Source organism: Watersipora subatra, chromosome 3 (genome assembly GCF_963576615.1).
Source record: "Watersipora subatra chromosome 3, tzWatSuba1.1, whole genome shotgun sequence".
In the NCBI taxonomy this organism is placed as follows: Eukaryota; Metazoa; Bryozoa; class Gymnolaemata; order Cheilostomatida; family Watersiporidae; genus Watersipora; species Watersipora subatra.
The window spans coordinates 3,666,120-3,687,426 of record NC_088710.1 but is presented as its reverse complement, the minus strand read 5'-3'; the positions used below and the strand labels follow the sequence as shown (position 1 = coordinate 3,687,426).

The 21,307-nt window shown below is 37.0% G+C and overlaps 2 protein-coding genes across 3 annotated transcripts in view; one reads left to right on the top strand and one right to left on the bottom strand.

The window, feature by feature from the left end:
- Nucleotides 1-21,307, top strand: part of LOC137392233 (protein pigeon-like) — a 128,770-nt gene that overhangs the window by 106,033 nt on the left and 1,430 nt on the right. For both annotated transcript variants that reach the window (XM_068078894.1, XM_068078893.1), the window contains exons 25-26: nucleotides 7,204-7,248; nucleotides 10,024-10,104. In XM_068078894.1, the coding sequence (XP_067934995.1) occupies nucleotides 7,204-7,248; nucleotides 10,024-10,104 (126 nt within the window). The remainder of the gene's footprint in view (nucleotides 1-7,203; nucleotides 7,249-10,023; nucleotides 10,105-21,307) is intronic.
- LOC137392041 (tyrosine kinase receptor Cad96Ca-like) lies at nucleotides 2,183-5,920 on the bottom strand. Its single transcript, XM_068078650.1, has 2 exons — nucleotides 4,516-5,920; nucleotides 2,183-2,756 (listed from the first exon to the last, which is right to left on the bottom strand). Exons 1-2 carry the CDS (start codon nucleotides 5,842-5,844, stop codon nucleotides 2,490-2,492), a joined length of 1,596 nt encoding a protein of 531 aa, XP_067934751.1. The 5' UTR covers nucleotides 5,845-5,920; the 3' UTR covers nucleotides 2,183-2,489.

Below are 21,307 nucleotides of genomic sequence, written 5' to 3'. Positions count from 1 at the left end.
TGAAACTGAAGAAATAAGTTGTCTCTTACAATCCTATGGCAACAATTAACCTGATTAGTTAATAACAATGTAATATTTATATAATAATTAACCTGATTAGTTATTAACAGTGTAATATTTGTGTAAAAATTAACCTGATTGGTTATTAACAGTGTAATATACAGTCAAACATGGATAACTCGAACTTCACGGGACCGAGCAAAAGTGTTCGAATTATCAGAGCGTTCAAGTTATCAGAGCACTGTCACAAGTCCATGTATTTACTTATTTATTAGTAGATACATGTACATATGCAAACTATAATATAAATCAAAAGCACAAGTGGCTTGTTTCAAATTAAATGCTTCTAATGTAAAGTTTAAAACGTTTTTATCAAAAAGTATAGAGATTTTTCTATCACTTGAGATTGGTTTGTTGTTTGAGGTGATGTTATTGCCAGGACGTTTTTTTAGATTGACATTGGCAAAACTTGATCGTTGTTGAAATGCTCAAAAGAAAAAAACATCTTTTTCTTTTGAGCGTTTTACCCACGATCAATTTTGCCGATTTTTCTTGAAGTTTATGCAACTTCAAGAAAAAGTTACCAAAGAAAAATCCCTTACTTTACCTGGGATTCGTTAAGAGCAACACTCCGAGGCAGTTCAATTAAAAGTTTTACGAGGTTTAACGGTACATTGTATATCACTCACGCTTTTTGAATGGATACTTATTGAATGTACTCACGTATTCTGTGTTTAGGTCAAACGATGAATAGTTTTTTTAGCTAAGACAACGTAAACGTTTAATAAAAACAATTTTTAAGACGTTTTAAACATTCAACATTCCGACGTTGATTCAAAACGGAATCGACGTCGGAAAACTATTCGTCACGGGCTAGCCGGGTCACGCACTCAAGGATTTTCGCCACGCACATACAAAACAACATGCTGTTTTTGTTTTGTATGTGCGTGGCGAAAATCCTTGCTCGCGTGAGCCGGCAAACCCGTGCTATTAATCGTATAGCAGTATAAATCAAATTTGACCAAACCTTTAGAAAAGTCGTTGACAAAATTATTTTGCCGATGGTGGTAATAACAACGCTTATGAACTACGAAAAGATGAGGTTTACCTCTATGGCTTTGAATAAAGTGATTTTCTAAAGCGATAACAACCGTTTCGGTAGCCGTTGGGCAAAAAAACAGTTCGAATTAACAGTGTTGAGTTCGAGTTATCTATAGCAATTTATCATTACGTGGGAACGGACCAAAGAAACCGTTCGAATTAACCATGTGTTCGAGCTATCCGTGGACGAGTTATCCATGTTTGACTGTATATGTAACAATTAATCTGATTGGTTATTAATCTATATATAGTTATATATTCTCAAAGTTGGTCGTCCGTGTATATGTCTAGCTATAGCTATTGAAATCTTGAAATAATGAATCCATATCGCAGAAGATTTGATTTTGGACTCAAGTTCGCTAGTTTGACGCTTAATAACTAAGCCACAGAGTTGGATTGATTAGCGTGGTGATATATGTCGGTATATGGAAGCAAATAGGCTAGCACTTTCGGTCATGATGTAAAGTCATGACATAGCTTCGTAGAAGTGTAGCTCTTATTAGTAAGCTTATTCAAACTATCCATTGGCATTGTGCCAGGCTAATAGCAAGTGGCAGGCAACTCTCATTACCTCTCATTGTTTATTAGCTGATTGTTAATACCTGGGCAACGCCGGGTAGCACGGCTAGTGTTGTAATGTATATATAATAATTAACCTGATCGGTTGTTAACATTGTAACATTTGTGTAACAATTAACCTGATAGGTTATTAACAGTGTAATATGTGCAACCAAATATGACTTCAGTGTGTCAACTTTTTGATAGAGCAGACACGTGCCTTGAGTTTTTTATTTTCTTTTAGGAGAATAGTAGCTCTAACAACAGAACTGTTTGAGACCCAAACCACTGCGAATGGTGTTTGTTCTGCAGTGGGCAGCTCATCTGTTCTCATGATTTTCAAGTCGAATTCTTGTTTAGTAGAATTATATTACTGTCATTAGAGTACTGATTATATTATTATATTACTGACTGTGACTAATACTACATACTTCATTTTCATCAACTCATGACAATGCACCCAAATCTTACACAGTTTAATCAAGTATCAACAGTAGCACTTCGATACGTAATCTTTGGGGAGTTTCAACTCTTCAATATATTGTATTGCATATAAAGATATAGTGTGAATCTCAGACACAGCAAATGCATGATAAATAATAAAATTATTACATAAAGTGTATGAAGTCGAGTCAGGGATATTTTATAGATTGTCTTGCGAACTAGTGGTACGCATAAGTGTGGTCCCATTGACATGTATACTTGAAGTTCAATAATGTTAGAAATAAAGCTTCATAGAAATATTCATGCACAACATCTTAGGATATTGTTGCAATCATATTTCAAATTTACTAGTTGCTGTCAAACACAACGAGCAGACAACACTACTATTAACAGGAGGTGTCTGTGCCATAGTCCATAAACACAACGGCCTCGTCTGTTGGTAAAACATCAATATAGTCATCATCCTCTATCCTTTGCATGTCTATTATTCTCGTTGCATTCTCAAGAAGTTTTCTCATCTTCCCAGCCAGCTGGTGGAAACAGGGTCGCAGCGTAGGGTTCTGCTCCCAACACCAGGCCATGATCCTGTAGAGTTCAGGAGAGCAATGGGTAGGGCAGGGCATTCTGTACATTTGGCTGAGAGCGTATTGAACCTGTAATAGACATAGAACTATTAATACATAGTAGCACTTGTTTTCAGTGAAATCTGTGTGAATTGCAATCGATCTATGGTTTAGTAACTCTAGTTAGTTTCCTCTCATAAATCTTTCTAATCATAGAATGCATTTCTCTGATTTTTCAACGTATTTGTTTATTCATGCACGACTAGCGAGAGCTGCTATTTAAGACTTCCCATGACTGGTGCAGCCGCTGCCTGCACAACAGCAGGAAAATATATCTACAAGTTGACTCTGGGAATACCAAGCAGGCTAGCTGACTAATGGGAAGCTATGGCAGATTTTAAAGACAAATTTCCAGAGTTCAGGGAAGCACTGGTTGAGCTCTAATCACTGCTCACTCTCCGAAAACAGCTGGCTAGCACCAGTAGAACCAGCCGGCGCCATGAAGCGCTCGCTTCGGCAATCAGTCGATGCGTAACAGTTTAAGTTGTCTTGTCATTAGTATTTGCTATTTATATCGGGTTCGTGCTGGCCGCGTCATCGCGTACCATGCAAAGCGCCGTTCATGGGAAGTCAACAACGGTGGGCTTTGCTTTGATTTATGGATTTGACGTGTTGTTTCAAATCTCAGAATGATTAATTCTCATAGATGCACTTTATTTACAAATATCAGGCACTATGAGTTGCTGGTCAGCATTACTTGTGTTCTACTAGAACCGACATCAGTTAGTATGATGCCCATAAATTAGTCATTGGAATAACAGCATTTTTTTCTCTATACAATGAATTGCACCATACCAGCTCTAATGGCATTATAATAGCGCCTGGGAAGAATAATAGAGCCCCCTGAGCCGGCCTGTCTAAATTCCATGTTGCTGCCTCGTAAATTATTTTGAATTAGAAGTTCTAAAGATGGTTGTTCATTGGTTAAAATATGGTTTATCCATGTTAAATAAATGTGGGTCGATGCTGATGGCATGCATTTCAGAAATTTGGCTTGTGTTCTGTTGAAAGTAGAAATATACCTTAGGTTACCAGTATGTTTGTAGATACATGAACTAGCATCGACCCAACGTATTTTCCATTCTATCTTCAATTTAGGTGTTTGCGCAGGCAGGTTAGACTCCATTAGCAGTGTTGTGTTTGGTCGCTGTTATTGTCTGCCTGCCTATGGTATGAGTGTTCGTGAGTTAGCTTTATTTGTTTAAAATAAGGATTAAATGAAAACTCATTTAAACTAGGCAGCTTAGAGAGTGAGTTTTCAATCTCGGGCCAGAACATGCCTTAGAATACAGTGATGAGCAGCAAATACATTAAAAATGAAATAATATATTCGGCAGCGGGTACATAGACAGCATTAACGGTAATCTGACAAGCTGTCGATGACTCAACGACCAAGATTAAACCCGATGATCGTAGAAACAGAACACAACAAACTCGAATGGTTCGATGTTACCATTTGTTTTCACACGTGGCTATCACTGACTGAGAAATTGTATAAAGTTTTAAATCAGGTACCCGTCTGGTTCAGTTTGAGAATAAAATGGAGTCATTTTTAAACTGCTGGAAAAGTTTTCAAACTTGTTGTTAATATGCTGTTACATATACGTAAATTTGGATTTACTGTTAGACATAGTATACACTTTGTGACTTAGTCAAAGTGGACTAGCAAGCATAGTAGCAATACACATTTATGACCTAGTCAAAGTGTACTAGTAATTGTAGTGGCAATACACATTTATGACCTAGTTAAACAAGCCCTGGAAGTAAGACGATACTAATGGCAACTTACGTCTTTGACCTTCATATCAGGATAAGGTAGGTTTCCAAGTGTGACAATCTCCCAGAGAACTATACCGTATGACCATACATCGCTAAGGATACTGTGCTTGAAATAAATAAGCGATTCAGGGGCGAGCCAACGCACTGGTCTAGCGCGCCGCAACACTGACTTGCTCTTGTACTCAGGCTTGTTGAGTATGTCTTTTGCAAAACCAAAGTCTGAAATTTTACACCGCAGGTCAGTATCAACGAGAATATTTCTGGCAGCAAGGTCTCTATGCAAAAGCTGGAGTTGTGCAATACCTTCCATACCGTTAGCAATGTCTATGGCAAACTGGAGGAGTTGTCTCTCACTTATGCAATTGCTGTTGCCATGCAAGTTATAGTAGACATCCTGTGATCGACTCGCTCGCAAGAAGTTGCGAAGATTACCGAGAGGCATGAGTTCTAATATAAGCATTCGCGGCTGAGATTTCGTTACGGAAGCGAGTAGACGCGTTATGTTCTCGTGTTTAAGGCTATTTGTGAGCTTCATGATCTCAAACTCGTACAGGAACTCCTGCTTGTCGGAATCTGACGCTGAGCTTTTCAGAGTCTTTATCGCTACTTGTTTGTTTTGTTCGTTGCTGTACGGCAGCTGCGCTGCCAATCCTGAGTGGACGGTGCTAAAATTCCCTTTGCCTATTCGTTTGAGAAGCTGTATATGCTTCCTAGGTATCTCATAGTCCTGGAGTGCGTTGCCGTACAGGTGGTACGCCTTGGTCCCCTCTCTGAACATGTTCTGCTTTGACTTTTTGTCAGTGGATGAGCGCTTTGCGGGCAGCGGAGGGTTTGAGTCGGTTGTGGTGGGTGATGTTGGGGAGCTACAGTTTTCGTAAACTATGCCAGCCGCATTTTCGTAGTCGCTATTTTGTGTAGCGGTGCTGGTCGGTCTCGGGATAGGACAGGATATGTCCACCTCTGCATACGACTCTCTCGATAAAGGATCGCTTATGGCAACCCTGGCTGTCACTTCTGGTGCGACCTCATCCACATCTGAATAGTAAGCTGCACTGTTAACTCTTCCTCCTACCTCCACACTAGCTCGATATACCGGGTCGTCTTCAAAGCCACTCTCAAATGACATGTTAGTCTGAGGACCTATCCATTCTGTAGATCTGGCTCGATGCTTGGTGTCTTTTGGTCTGCAGTATACGATAATAAGAATGATAGAGAGTACGACGATGAGACCGCCTAGAGTGGCAATTATAATGATGATCGTGTCCGTAGCGAGTCCTTGGTCGACTTCCATCGCTGTAGTCGTTTCATTCTGAGTTAAGACGATCTCACTAGTGCTCATCTTGTCATCAGAAGCGTCCGCACTAATCTTCACTGTCACACTTCACGATCAGCTTTGGGTTGGCCTCATGACAATCAACCTTAGTTAAACTCATCGCTTATGCTTCATCCACACGCATCCAATAAAATGCACAATAAATGTCTGTTGCTATGACAACTGCCAATCCTTCTACACATAGACTCCTACAGGAAAAAATTATGTTGCAGTTGTTTGTGAGCTGTGTATTATTTCATGATGTTATTAAACTGCCAAAGTTTTCATGCAGGAAACTGGTAAGTCCAGTGTTCATGAACTAATAATTGTCATTGCACTGGGCGTACTTCATCGGATAAACCATGCAATGCACTGTTACGGTCAGACTTTTGTGTCAAGTTTCCAGTCCGCATAGTCTTGGCAATATCTGGCATTTTAAGTGAAGCTGTTCCCTACACACGGTATCTCTGGCTGCCATCTGTATGAGTTTATCATCTTATTTCTTTATACAGAATGTCTGTAACCAATCTTTTTGCTTTAGAGAGAAAGACTTTTCGCATTTGTTGAGCATTGAACTGTATTGGAAAGCCGCCAGCTAGCTTTTGTATATTCATGTATATGCATAATCCTGTTCTTATTCCTACTTGTGCCAACTAACTCTACTATTCAAGGCCATTAATTAAAAACAAATTTTTAGACTAGTAAACTTCTGGCAAGAGTGGTCTGTCAGATCACTGTTGTCATCCCCGCACTAGGTGGAATTATGAGAAATTTTTTGAAATGAACTAGAAAGCTGCTCTTCAGACAACTTGGGAGTTTTGAAACGAAATTGTCAAATATGGAAAATGCCTGCTTCTTATCATAAGAAACACAGAACATAGGCTAATACTTGTTACTTGTCACAGGGAACATAGAACCTAGTTTAGTTCTAGAATATTCTATCATATGCACTTGTTTTTATAGTTGCTCTTGCTTTTACCATCCTACTCACTCAACTTTCTCTTTCACTGACCCATATCTCTCTTGACCTTGACCTTGGCAAATGCTTCGTTGACTCACGTCTACACGACAGTCAGCTCGTTAGAAAAATAAAGAATTAAAATGCCATTTCCTTTATTAGCTAATGCAAAGCTTTCTTTCTCCACAGAGCGCCACCCAGCTAATACTTGGTCGCATCTCCACTATCAATCATCACTGAGACTTTCAATGTATTTCTAATTCATGCCATTTAATACTAATCATTGCTGTTGATTTATGAGCAACGCACTAGGAAGTACGTAGCAGCCCATGTCATGTTCAATCACCTATAGAGTGAGGCCTATAGAAGTTTTAGCATAAAAATAACAAACTTTCTTATCAGGGAATTCAATTAGTTTCATGTTTTAGGACCACAGGCCCTCAGGACTTTGCCTTCTACATCTTCATTGGCAGGTATGTTTAGCGCTATGCAGGTAAAATACCACGTTAGCTAGGTCTATCTTTCGAGAGAAACACTGTAATGCTAAATATTTCTATGACCCAGCATTTTGAACATAAATAATTTGGTTTTGTGAAACAATACAGAAGGGTGAGTTTGGTACTTATTTAATTTTGTAAGCTATTTTACCTGAATACCTACATTATTCGATGACAATTATAAGATAAATTATTATAAGATCATATTATGCTATTATGCTATTATAAGATTTGATCCTAGGCCTTTCGAGACAATGCACAAAGAAATACTAGGTGGTACTATAAATAACTTCATGTTCGTACAGATGTGTTAGCTAGTACCGCAAGTTCAACTTCCTCATGTGATTGTGAAAACAAATCAAATTTTATCAGCCGAGAGTTGTATGGAGAAACAAGTTCAGAGAATGTGAATTCATGCAGGTGCAGTAATTAATGGTTCCCTCACGCTGTCAGTTTTGGTTCTCTACTTGGTAAGTCTTAGTAGAAGCATTAAGGCTCAAACACCCTACTCGATATGTAGCACGATATCGCTCCACGTGGTGCCACGATATCACTCCGCGTGGTGCCACGATATCGCTTCGCGTGGTGCCACGATATCGCTCCGCGTGGTGCCAATCTGCGATGCATTCGCCCAGCGAGCTGATGCTGAGCCGGAAAACTAGACTTTCTCTATCAAAACTTTATCGCGCGCGAGGTTCATTTTGATTGGTTGTTTTTCCCCAGAATACAATGATCATGCTGCTAATATTTGTGTGGTAATGTTTACCAATGTACAGCAACCAAATTTTGCTATCTTGTCATGATTGAAACATCAACATGAACACTGAATTGTTCCTGAATTTAATAGAAGCGTACCAAGTCCTGTACGACACTATACTCAAGAATTACAAAAATATCCAGTGGAAAACCAGCATTTGGACTTTCTTGAGAATGGTAAATATTTATTATATTAAAAATTAAAAAATACTATAAATTTAAATTATACATAAAATCATAAAATATTATCATTAAAAATACGAGAATCGTTTTTTTCTTATGTCTATTTGTAGTGTACAATTCATGAAAGTGAGATAGGCCTAATAACAAAAGTAGAAGTTGTTTACGTTGTTCTCCAGAAAGCGCCAAAATGGCTTAACTTTATTAATAACTCCGAAGTAATTGGTGATACAGAATTTTATTAGCTCTTTGTGAGTGTGCCCGCGTTATCACTCGCCGATGAATCGCCCAAGCGTATTTAGGCACGCGCCAGCGATATCCCCGCGCTTCTCGTAGCGCACGCGATAAAATTGCCTAGTGTGTTTGCACTTTTAAAGTCAGGTGATTCTATAAACAAACTGCTTTGATGCGCATCAATTCTAATAGCCCTTTCATTTCTCTACTCTACAAAGATCGATGATCCGTCTATTCCTAAAACTTTTTAAGTAAGTTTTGCTCTGCTAAAAAATCGTTTGGACGCTAATATCAGCTAGTTCAGCAGTGCAGAAAAAGAGTTGAGGTCAGAAGGCACTGCGGAAGGTATTGAACAACCAGAAGAAGATTAATTGGGTCCACACAAAGGCAACAATCAGAAGGCAACTGGCCGAGCTTACGATGCAAATATTTGTGTTTCAAAAATGTTAATTCTTTGTTGCTGCATTATAAGTATGGTTTGCTCATGTCACTTGTTTTTAAATATAAATTTGTAGCATTGGATAGATTATTAATAAATGACTTATAAATATGCAGATTTACATCATATTGTTTGATAGCATCATTGTCGTTATCTAAACGGCAGTTATCTGCTCGTTATCTAAAGGAGCTTTCAATGGATCGTTGCTCTTGACTCCTTCTGTTGCATTTAAAAAGGCCAGTTTTGGCTACAAACTGTAGCAGCATATCAATGAGTGTAATGAGCTTTTATGCAACATTGTTAAATATAGTTATAAATTAACAATACGACTTCAAATTTAAAATGAAATAAAGAATTAAAATATTGAACAAATTTCAAGGTGGGATATAAGACCGTCGTAGGTTAAGTGCAGGCAATAGATATCAATTGCTAGAGATGTTTCTCAGCTTCCCAATGCATAATTATTTTAAAATCTACGAAAAGTTGGAGGTAAGTTAGCAGATTTCTTGCATCCCAAAAGGTTAGCGTCGCTCCTCCTGTAGGAGAGTGCAAATTATAGGCAGCGTTTACTTCGCCCGTAAAAGGGTTAAATTTATCATCCCAAAATTTTGGCAAGCTATTTGAAAAATTCAATGTCACTCTGTATTTGAACGTCACCTCTAATAAAGCACCGCTTCAAAGATAAAGCTGAAAAACAGCACCATGGCGTTCAAATAGAGGTTTTACGATAAACATAATGAGTTGTAGCAGCGCTATTGCGTAATGACATTGTGGTTATGACTAACTTGCTGTCTCTTGCGTGCTTCACGCTATTATCACAGGTAAGCTGTGTATCTCTGATGTATGTTTCATCACTATCATAGGTCAGGTACGGTGTATCTTTCTGTGACCTAACAATTTACTGCTATCATAGGTAGATTGTATATTTCCTACCCATGTTTAACTTTAATCATAGATAGGTTACATCTTTCTGTCATACGCTCCCCCTTCATCATAGGTAGATCACAGGCAAGCTGTGTGTCTTTTTGTTTCATCTTGAACTCTACCATGTTTAAACTTAAGAAACCTTGAACATTAGTGTCACCCCACCACGATGTAGGAACTGAAGCTGCTGACACTCAACAGCATGTATATTCTTACAGGCAGCGAGATAAGCGAAGAGGATTTTGAAACAGAGTTGCCTGATTCCTACAACTACTCAGTAAAAAAACTTATGGCCGCAGGTAAATCTCTATAGCTGCTCCTTTATCTTCGTTATTAGGAGTTATCTGCCCCGGACTTATTGGTTGTTAGACCCCAGCTATGTAAATGCTTTGGTTTGTTATCTTGTATTAACTCATCAAATGAATTTTACTGGGAAAACTTCCAATGAAAGTAAACGGGAATGTATCTCCATAGTAAAATCAGTAGGCTATATCAATAGCTGACCAGTTGTCCTCATTTCAAGCTCTTTCTTGTCATCAAGTCATCAAGTTATTACATCATCAGTGGCAGGTTTAATACGTTTGTCAGCTGTTACAAAACTTTCAACTGTACCATTCTACGGCCATATCATTCTGTTAGCGAATAGTCGGTGTTTTGGTGCTGCCAGATATGCTGAGCAGCAGTTATTTATAGCGACTTTCGGGCAACTGGTCAACACCAGCGGTATGCAAATCACTTATGTATACAATTGACAGTTATAACCATAGATATAATAAACCATAGATATAATATAAATATAAAGGTTTATTATATGTATGGTTATAACTAAACTTTGAGTTTCTCGGGAGATTTTAAACGTTTTGCTTTTTCAAATCACTCATATACACTGATCTTTTGCTTATCTAAACTGTGAGGCTATGGTTTTAAAATAAACAGTTTTTTATAACATGTGTGGGTTGCTAGGTATAACATGTGTGGGTTGTTAGGTATAACATGTGTGGGTTGCTAGGTATAACATGTGTGGGTTGCTAGGTATAACATGTGTGGGTTGCTAGGTATAACATGTGTGGGTTGTTAGGTATAACATGTGTGGGTTGCTAGGTATAACATGTGTGGGTTGCTAGGTATAACATGTGTGGGTTGCTAGGTATAACATGTGTGGGTTGCTAGGTATAACATGTGTGGGTTGCTAGGTATAACATGTGTGGGTTGTTAGGTATAACATGTGTGGGTTGCTAGGTATAACATGTGTGGGTTGCTAGGTATAACATGTGTGGATTGCTAGGTGTAACATGTGTGGGTTGCTAGGTATAACATGTGTGGATTGCTAGGTATAACATGTGTGGGTTGCTAGGTATAACATGTGTGGGTTGTTAGGTGTAACATGTGTGGGTTGCTAGGTATAACATGTGTGGGTTGCTAGGTATAACATGTGTGGATTGCTAGGTGTAACATGTGTGGGTTGCTAGGTATAACATGTGTGGGTTGCTAGGTATAACATGTGTGGATTGCTAGGTGTAACATGTGTGGGTTGCTAGGTATAACATGTGTGGGTTGCTAGGTATAACATGTGTGGGTTGCTAGGTATAACATGTGTGGGTTGTTAGGTGTAACATGTGTGGGTTGCTAGGTATAACATGTGTGGGTTGCTAGGTATAACATGTGTGGATTGCTAGGTGTAACATGTGTGGGTTGCTAGGTATAACATGTGTGGATTGCTAGGTATAACATGTGTGGGTTGCTAGGTATAACATGTGTGGGTTGTTAGGTGTAACATGTGTGGGTTGCTAGGTATAACATGTGTGGGTTGCTAGGTATAACATGTGTGGATTGCTAGGTGTAACATGTGTGGGTTGCTAGGTATAACATGTGTGGGTTGCTAGGTATAACATGTGTGGATTGCTAGGTGTAACATGTGTGGGTTGCTAGGTATAACATGTGTGGGTTGCTAGGTATAACATGTGTGGGTTGCTAGGTATAACATGTGTGGGTTGCTAGGTATAACATGTGTGGGTTGTTAGGTATAACATGTGTGGATTGCTAGGTGTAACATGTGTGGGTTGCTAGGTATAACATGTGTGGGTTGCTAGGTATAACATGTGTGGATTGCTAGGTGTAACATGTGTGGGTTGCTAGGTATAACATGTGTGGGTTGCTAGGTATAACATGTGTGGGTTGCTAGGTATAACATGTGTGGGTTGTTAGGTATAACATGTGTGGATTGCTAGGTGTAACATGTGTGGGTTGCTAGGTATAACATGTGTGGGTTGCTAGGTATAACATGTGTGGATTGCTAGGTGTAACATGTGTGGGTTGCTAGGTATAACATGTGTGGGTTGCTAGGTATAACATGTGTGGGTTGCTAGGTATAACATGTGTGGGTTGTTAGGTGTAACATGTGTGGGTTGCTAGGTATAACATGTGTGGGTTGCTAGGTATAACATGTGTGGATTGCTAGGTGTAACATGTGTGGGTTGCTAGGTATAACATGTGTGGGTTGCTAGGTATAACATGTGTGGATTGCTAGGTGTAACATGTGTGGGTTGCTAGGTATAACATGTGTGGGTTGCTAGGTATAACATGTGTGGGTTGCTAGGTATAACATGTGTGGGTTGCTAGGTATAACATGTGTGGATTGCTAGGTGTAACATGTGTGGGTTGCTAGGTATAACATGTGTGGGTTGCTAGGTATAACATGTGTGGGTTGTTAGGTATAACATGTGTAGGTTGCTAGGTATAACATGCCTGGGTTGTTAGGTATTACAAGATGGCGAATTGCATTCCAAAGTCATTTGACTTCTTATTTCCAGTTTGTCTTCAATTTGGTTTTCTTATAACTCTGGCTTTTAATCTGGTTTTCATTTAGTTATTTAAAATCTCTCACATACAGATAGCTACAAGTATTACATAAGTTTTGCAATACATCTGTCCCAGTATAGTTACTTTTTATATAAAATGTTTTGATAAGGTTTAGTGCACTCCCTATGTCTCAGTCATTTTGGTAGAGATCAGTTTCGTTGTTTGTGTGCACATGAAACTACCAGGGAAATCGTGTGTATGATTCAAAAACTGTGAGACTCCTGTTTTTAAAGTATTTTTCTGTTTATGTGTTTGGCAGACATTTGTTATAGAGGTACTCTAACATAAATAGAGAGTACACTTTGTTCCTCTCAGAGGTTCGGAGTAGGTAAGAGTTCAACTCAAGTTCCATTCTGTGCACTGATTATGAGTATCTCCATCTCAGGCTTCATAGCTATTCAGAAATTAAAGTGGATGAAGAATGCGATGATGAAATCTGTTTTCATCTTTAGAGATCCTCATGAAGACATACAGCTCAGGTTGAGCTATCCATCAGATAGTTGCGCAATATGGATATGATAATCAGTTCACCAGTTTGGTAGTTGGATAATAACGCCGCTCGCTTTTAGGTGTGTCTGCCATTTCATTGCCATGAACTCAACCACCTGGTGGTTTAGATCTAGTCACCTAATAGGCATTTATCCACATCAGCATTCTTTATGCTCCTTTTGTAGAGCACCAGAAATCGTCCTCGATTGATTCATTTCCGCACTCTTTTATCTCCTACGCATATATCTGCTCTACCATTTAGTCTAGCCTTTTTATTTTAATTTTAATCTTACTGTCCATGTCTGCCCTACACCCAACATCTCTAAATAAGCCTTGACCTTGCTTCGTGTGACAGATTCTTTAACTGATGTACCCTTTGATATGCTCGTGACCGCAACCATATGAATCAGTGTTCTTGAACATCAAATGTTTATGATTTATTATACAAGAAAGACCACAGAAAAATGTATCCGGCTCTCACATGGACTTTTCCTATGTGGAAGTCAAATGAAATTGCTCCTGTTACTTGTTTTACTTGTGATATAAATTCCACGAGCTACAAGATAGGTTAGACACAAATGCAGCACCATTTGAAGCATCTTGATTTCAGGTAAACTCAAAGGTGTTAATTATAGAGAATGTTTGTTGCTGAGGAAGCGATTGCTGTTGCTAAGGAAGTGATGGTTGTTGCTAGGGAATCGGTGGTTGTTGCTAGGGAAGCTAGTCTTTATGCTCACCCAAAATTATTGAGATTCAGTCTTTGTAAATACATGTACGTAAGACTAACTAACGTAACCGGCAACGCTTGCGTGAGTTTTGCCATAAACTAATTCTCTCCATATCTCTTTCATTTTTTAGGTGTCTATTTACCTATAGCACATACCATATGTATTTACCTATAGCACATACCATATGTATTCACCTATAGTACATACCATATGTATTTACCTATAGCACATACCATATGTATTCACCTATAGTACATACCATATGTATTTACCTATAGCACATACCATATGTATTTACCTATAGCACATACCATATGTATTTACCTATAGCACATACCATATGTGCTATAGGTAAATACATATGGTACCATATGTATTTACCTATAGCACATACCATATGTATTTACCTATAGCGCATACCATATGTATTTACCTATAGCACATACCATATGTATTCACCTATAACACATACCATATGTATTCACCTATAGCACATACCATATGTATTTACCTATAGCACATACCATATGTATTTACCTATAGCACATACCATATGTATTTACCTATAGCACATACCATATGTATTTACCTATAGCACATACCATATGTATTTACCTATAGCACATACCATATGTATTTACCTATAGCACATACCATATGTATTTACCTATAGCACATACCATATGTATTCACCTATAGTACATACCATATGTATTTACCTATAGCACATACCATATGTATTTACCTATAGCACATACCATATGTATTCACCTATAGCACATACCATATGTATTTACCTATAGCACATACCATATGTATTTACCTATAGCACATACCATATGTATTCACCTATAGCACATACCATATGTATTTACCTATAGCACATACCATATGTATTTACCTATAGCACATACCATATGTATTTACCTATAGCACATACCATATGTATTCACCTATAGCACATACCATATGTATTTACCTATAGCACATACCATATGAATTTACCTAAAGCGCATACCATATGTATTCTAGCACTCATATTACAGGGTAAATTAGTAGTCACTTGAATCAGAGGTGATGAAAACTGTGATTACGTAGAGAAAAACAATTTTCCTTATAACCTTTCTCCGTATATTTAGTGAGTTTCACAGACCAAAGAACAGAGGAATTGAGTGGTAATCAGTGATAATTACAGACCACTGATAAAAGTTCATACCTTCAAATTTACTAAAAAAATAACAGAAATACGGATGGTTATGAATCCTCTAGTTAAAAACAGATGTTTTACTACTGCCTATAGGGGATGAGTAGGATACGTGGGCCTCCAAAAGTGCTAATAATTTGTTATCTGAATATATTCTGCCGAAAATGCCAGAACAACTTCTTATTTCATGTCGCCATGGGTTAAAGCATTTTGTACGATACTATAATGGCATTAAACTCCTGCACCAAAAACATTTGATGAAAAATGAGTTTTAAATCTGTGGCTCATGTATCCTTTCAAAGAGGATACATGAGCCGGTACGGAGGATACATAGTCCGCTGCCCTAGGATGATTTTGTAGTTTGTTATTCTATATACTACTTCTTTGACAGCTTTTCTCATTATATTCTCAGGTACCGCTTCTCTGTCTGTTCTCTTTTTGTAAAATTGGTGCATGATTGTCTGGAATAATAAAAAAATGGGATAGATGGACCACTTTCCCAATTTTCCAGGTATATATCTGCATTCATGTAAGATGCTTTGACCGCCTGGTTCACCTATCCTACCATGGCATGGCCTATGTCTCCTCAGTCGAACCATCAGCAATTTGGTGATTTTTGAGATTAAACAGTTTCAAACGTTTGTCAAAATGCATTGATTGGCTCATTTAATGTTCAACTTTGTATAAAATTAAAATCCATAACATCTTTTTAATAATTACCAAGACCCAACCAGCATTGACTTACTAGAAATAGTCCAAGTTTGCAAACATAAGGCACCTCACCTGCAGCTCTTTGTATGAATGTTGAAAAATAACAAAAATGGCAACAGTGGGCTCTTTGTTGATTGGCTCACAGAAAACACTACTCCTACAATAAGGGTTGGTCTATATCCTCTGTGACCATCTATCCTACTCCTCTCCTATTTAGTGAAAAGAAAGTTTTTTCGTTGACTTTTATTTTTGACATCAGTTTAAAAGAATAGTAAAACATAATGTGTGAGTAAATTTATAACACAAAATAAAAGTTGCGAATCATAAAACAAAAGATTATAATTTTTTGGTGAAAATAGCAGAATTTGTCAATTTAATCTATTTCTAAGCGGATTCACAAGGAATAAAGATAGCGGCCAATGAAAATTGTCCTTACAGTTATATATAGTGGCCAATGAAAATTGTCCAGTTATATACAGTTATACAGTTATATACCTACATGTATTTGATTTAATTAGGATTGAGTTAAAAAATTTCAATTGTTTTTTTAAAAGTTTCATCACAATTAAATCAAATATATGTTGTATCATAACAACTAATCTCTAAATCCATGCATTGCTAATCCTACAATCATGAGTCTCTCTAAGGTAGAGTAACAATAAAAACCTTTTTGATTGATTATTTCCTTATCAACTTTGTTTTTAAATATAATAAAGATTTTTGCATTGAATTTTTTATATTACTTTGACTCATTACAATTGTTTAAATGTTCAATACAATTATCTATTGTTAATATTTAGGCTCAGGAATCAATTGAGGGAGAAACTAAATATGCTTGTCAGAATATTTGACCATTTGCTTCAACAAGGAACATAGTAATTATTTAGTTGGCTTTAAACGCCTACTTTTCCCTAGGCTACTAGATATAGAGTAGCTCTCAATGATCTAGCGAGTTAGATGATGTAATAATGCATCAGTCCAGCTTGCTATACTGTCTATGCATTTACGGATCAGCTTGTTAGGCTTACGAGCAAAACATAGCAACATCTGGGATTTATTACAAAACTCATAAATGTCCTCTGATCCATGGTATCTGTTAATATTTATATGAAATTAATTGTATACTTCACACTGATGAAGATGCGCGGACTATTTTTAGACCTCATGCTAGCTGTTTTATTATTATGTTATTATTATGTTATTGTTATGTTATTATTATGTTATCATTATGTTTTAAAAGAGTAAATAAAATAGCAGTGATTATTTGGATGGCACAACATACCTTGCCTGCTGTTGGTCACAGCTCACTGCCTGCTGTAGGTCTCAGCGCACCGTACTAAGATCTTAAAAATAAACTTTTATTTTTATAGCTAATGTAGCTATTACCATTAAGAGGTTTTTGCTAATCTTAAATATTTTCAAGTTTAGGCTTTGCGACAAAAAGTTGGCAAAGCTTAAAATTAAATTTTAAACCCACAAAAGCCCATAAAATTCACCCGAGTAGGTTATAAAAGACACAATAACTATTAGCTAAAACTCAAGCAGAAGTACCGACAAACATGCTGAATATGGAGCGCAGTTTTAATGTTCATAATTGATTAGAATAGAACATAATAATTCATAACAAGTTAGGCAGCAATAAACCTTATAACATTGAGAAAAATTCTAGCAGCAACCATAACAAATATATCTTATGAAAAGCTGTATCTTTGAGCTAAAAAAACTGGGAGTAGCTTTTAATAAACTCTGGAACAATTTTAGAATAAAAAAAGCATACCTACTATTCCAGCAACTAACTGTGAATCAAAGCACTGCAAATGTTTTTACGAAGATTTTAGCATAAGGATTTAATAATTTTATTTCTTGATCAATCATTATATGGAAATTTGTTATTTTATGTTCAGGCGATTTGGTTTCATCACATGATGGGCTGTGTAATTTCCTTTAGAGTTTAGAGCATTATGGATTTCATTTGAAGAGATACCGGGCCCACAATTAGCGGCAGGGAAATATGTCAGCCTATATGTTAGCTAAAATCTGCCTTAGTGTCACTGTCTGCCACTCTCACTAACATCAGCCATAGTGTCACCGTCTGCATCCTTGAGTCAACACATAATTTTCAGTCACTGCTTTAGTCTCACAGCTAGTTACTAAACATAAGTACACAGCTGACACAGCAAGATGGCATGCAGTCATGTCAACATGGCTGGTTTCTTTCAGCATCCTCTAGTGATCTCAATTAGTGAAACCCTTTCATGCATTGAGTGTGGGAAATGCCATTCCCTGGGACTGGTTTTTAAATATTCCAAAAGGGAACATTAGGCATTGCAGTGAAAAGCAATGATGGAGTATTTTGCTTTCTATTTCTGTGGATACTGTGAGCCTTGCCATTACCTTGGGTTATTACAAGTAGGCTGGTGGTGAGCTGGAAATGCCTATTTGCCATATGATTAGCATATTCTTAAAGGTCAGCTGGAAATGTTTCAGTTTCGTAATTAAGCTAGAATTTTATTGTGGGTTTCAGATGATGAGAAAAATTGACCTGTTGACTAAACTTCTGGGCATTCCATTTATACATTTAATTAGCTGTGCTACCCAGCAATGCCCGGGTAATAAAAAAATCTTTGGACAGAAAATTGATTTGTATTTAACATACGTATATAACAACATTTGACATTCCAACTTTCAAACTACATATCATGAGGAAAGTGTTTTGTGTAGTTGAAATAAATTAAGAGAGAAAATAAAAACAATTGTAAAGGTTTTCAAATTTTGTCAAAGAACTTTTAAACTCATATTGCCTCATATCATGAAGAAAATGTTTCGTGCAGGTCAAGTAAATTAAAAATATTAAATCTACTATCAAAAGGTTTAGATGTAAATGTGAAATAATTAGCGAGTAATAGCTAAATTAAGTCTGTTTTGCTACGATTACAATAAAAGATTATTCGGTAATGATACAATTAATATGAACTGAGAAAACAAAATCAATATCCTGAATATGTAGAATTAATGATAACAATTCCTGCATAGAAGTATGTGTGTGCGTGTGAATATAAAAACAGGCTATGTTCCACCAGAAGCTATCCATCAAAAATTTGAATACGACCATATAGAGATGATATAATTGTCCGCGTGAGAAGAATTGGCCTTGACCCCAGATATAGTAATTGAACCTTACGAAAAATATTTCTTAACAGGGCATCGTAGCGCTTGAATACTTAGCAAGCACGAGGGGGGGTATGCGGTATATGAAAATGTTGTTGATTAATATGCCGTTCTAGCTCAGTGGTAGACCGTTCGGACAAAGAACTTGGCGATGCATCCGTCGTGAGTTCATATCTATTAGAACGCAGAATTTTAATATTAAGATTTTAATAGCTATAACTGGAGTGACACACATACATGTACATACACGATTACTTTAAGAAATATACATATAGATAGACAAGCAACTCGCGAATAATGTACTCGCATCAAATCAACATGGAATTTTATTAATAGATTAATATTTCCTAATAAATTCAAACTAAAAACTAACAACATTACATATATGTTATGGTAAGGATTTCTAGGATTTACTAGTTGTGAATTACAAGTCATATTATTATAGATTGCTTCCTTGTAAAAGAACTTTAGGGATTTCAACGAACTGTTTATGCAACAATTTTTAAAATATGGCTTCATCTTCCATCAGGAAAAACAATTTAAAAATTATTCAAACCAAACCCTTAGCGAGCCAATAACCAGGAAAGCATTTATCAGATACAAGTTGTCTATTTGACACAATCAGCGTGTAAGAGTCATGCATCGTTCAGGGTAGCCTGATCACGTTCCCTCAACAAGCATATTATCTGTCATGAACAATAAAAACCATAAACCGAGGTAAATTGCTAGCGACTATCAAAGCCAAAGAGCGATTAATAGTGGGTTTTTTGAGCCGTTTTACAATTTTGAATTTAGCAGACCAACGGTACCTCGCGAGTCTCACGGACTTCTTTGTGATCATTTTTCAGCGATGAAACATTTCACATTTACAAGTTTTATATTTTGCTATTCACACTTGTATGTAGTTCAACTCTTTTGAATTGCTGTCCCGCTGCCGAGCGAATTGGCTTTTATTGACTCAAAGCAAACAAGTGATTTAACAATAGATATATTTTCAAATATGACAGAGTAAACCAACCTGCTATTGCTCAGCTGCATTGGTAGGGAAATGTCCTTAATTTAATCATAGATAATATTCATGAGGGATATATAATTTGTTTGTGTTTTTAAACGGCTGGTCACCGCGGAGGAAGCTACTATTTTACATAATAATTAAAAACTTGCTTGGTTTATTACAAGAACTTACTTCCACCTCCTATTCTGTCTGCTTTTATATGGTTTATAATGAAAGCAGACTCTCATTCTCAGCGTTTCTATTACGTTTCTACTAAATGATCAATAAATGTGATTGTTTGTTGAGATGCCTTATAGCTATTTTGACTTGTATAACCACTTGTTATCACGATGCTCTGTTCATGAAATTCTGTGGCCCTGGTACTGGTGTAACTATATATGCCGTAAAACCTCTATTTGAACGACATGGCGCTGTATTTTTCAATCCTATAGTGGCACTCTATTAGATGTGGTGTTCAGCTAAAGGGTGGCACTGCTTTTTTCAACCCTTCTATAGTGGCGTGCTATTAAAGGTGGCGTTCTATTAGAGGTGGCGTTCTATTAGAGGTGGTGTTCAAATAGAGGTGGCGTTCAAATGAAGGTGGCATTCAATTAGGGTTTTTGGTAACTAACCAAATATGTATGCATGGTATTTTTTAGAAGAATATGTGCATATTGTATATAAAACTTATATCTTTAGTACTGGCTAATCTTTAGCGGGTTACACTAAGCTTTACAGCACATCCTTGCCACTCAGTCACGCTTCACCCAACCCTAAACATGACACACTGTAATTTAATATTAATATGTTCAACATCAATGTTTTCATCTTTTAATGTCATTCTTTGCATCTGCATAAGAACATAGATTTGTAGTATTAATTTAAAATATTAACTTGAAATATTTGTATGATACCGCTGATATTCCCAAATGTGTAGGTTTTATATCTAAATTGTACTCGATTTTACCTATCATGGCTAAAATCACTAGCGCAGCTGCAGTTAGCACAATCCCACAAATAGCACAATTTTATCATATATAACTGTATCTAGAGGCCGTATGCTAATGTTTCTGCAGAAATAAGAATCTTGTGCTCTGTATCCGTGTTTTTCATAACACAGAATATTCAACCATTGTTTGATGTTCGTTTTTCACTCATGGCTGACATTCAATTATTATGCCCGCTGTTGGAAGTAGCAGTCAATATAAAGGTTTCTTTTAAAATGCTGTAAACAGTCGAAGGCCTTACCCAGTCACAACATAACACCTATTGATCTAATGAACCAGTTATATTGATCTCTTTCAAAGGTTCATTGATCTATTCAACTAACCCGAATGACTTTTGCATGT

Excerpts from the sequence above, each read along its gene's own strand:
- LOC137392041 (XM_068078650.1), bottom strand. The coding sequence starts at position 5,844 with ATGAGCACTAGTGAGATCGTCTTAACTCAGAATGAAACGACTACAGCG. Across the intron at positions 2,757-4,515 it reads CTGATATGAAGGTCAAAGAC|GTTCAATACGCTCTCAGCCA; the intron begins GTAAGTTGCCAT and ends TGTCTATTACAG.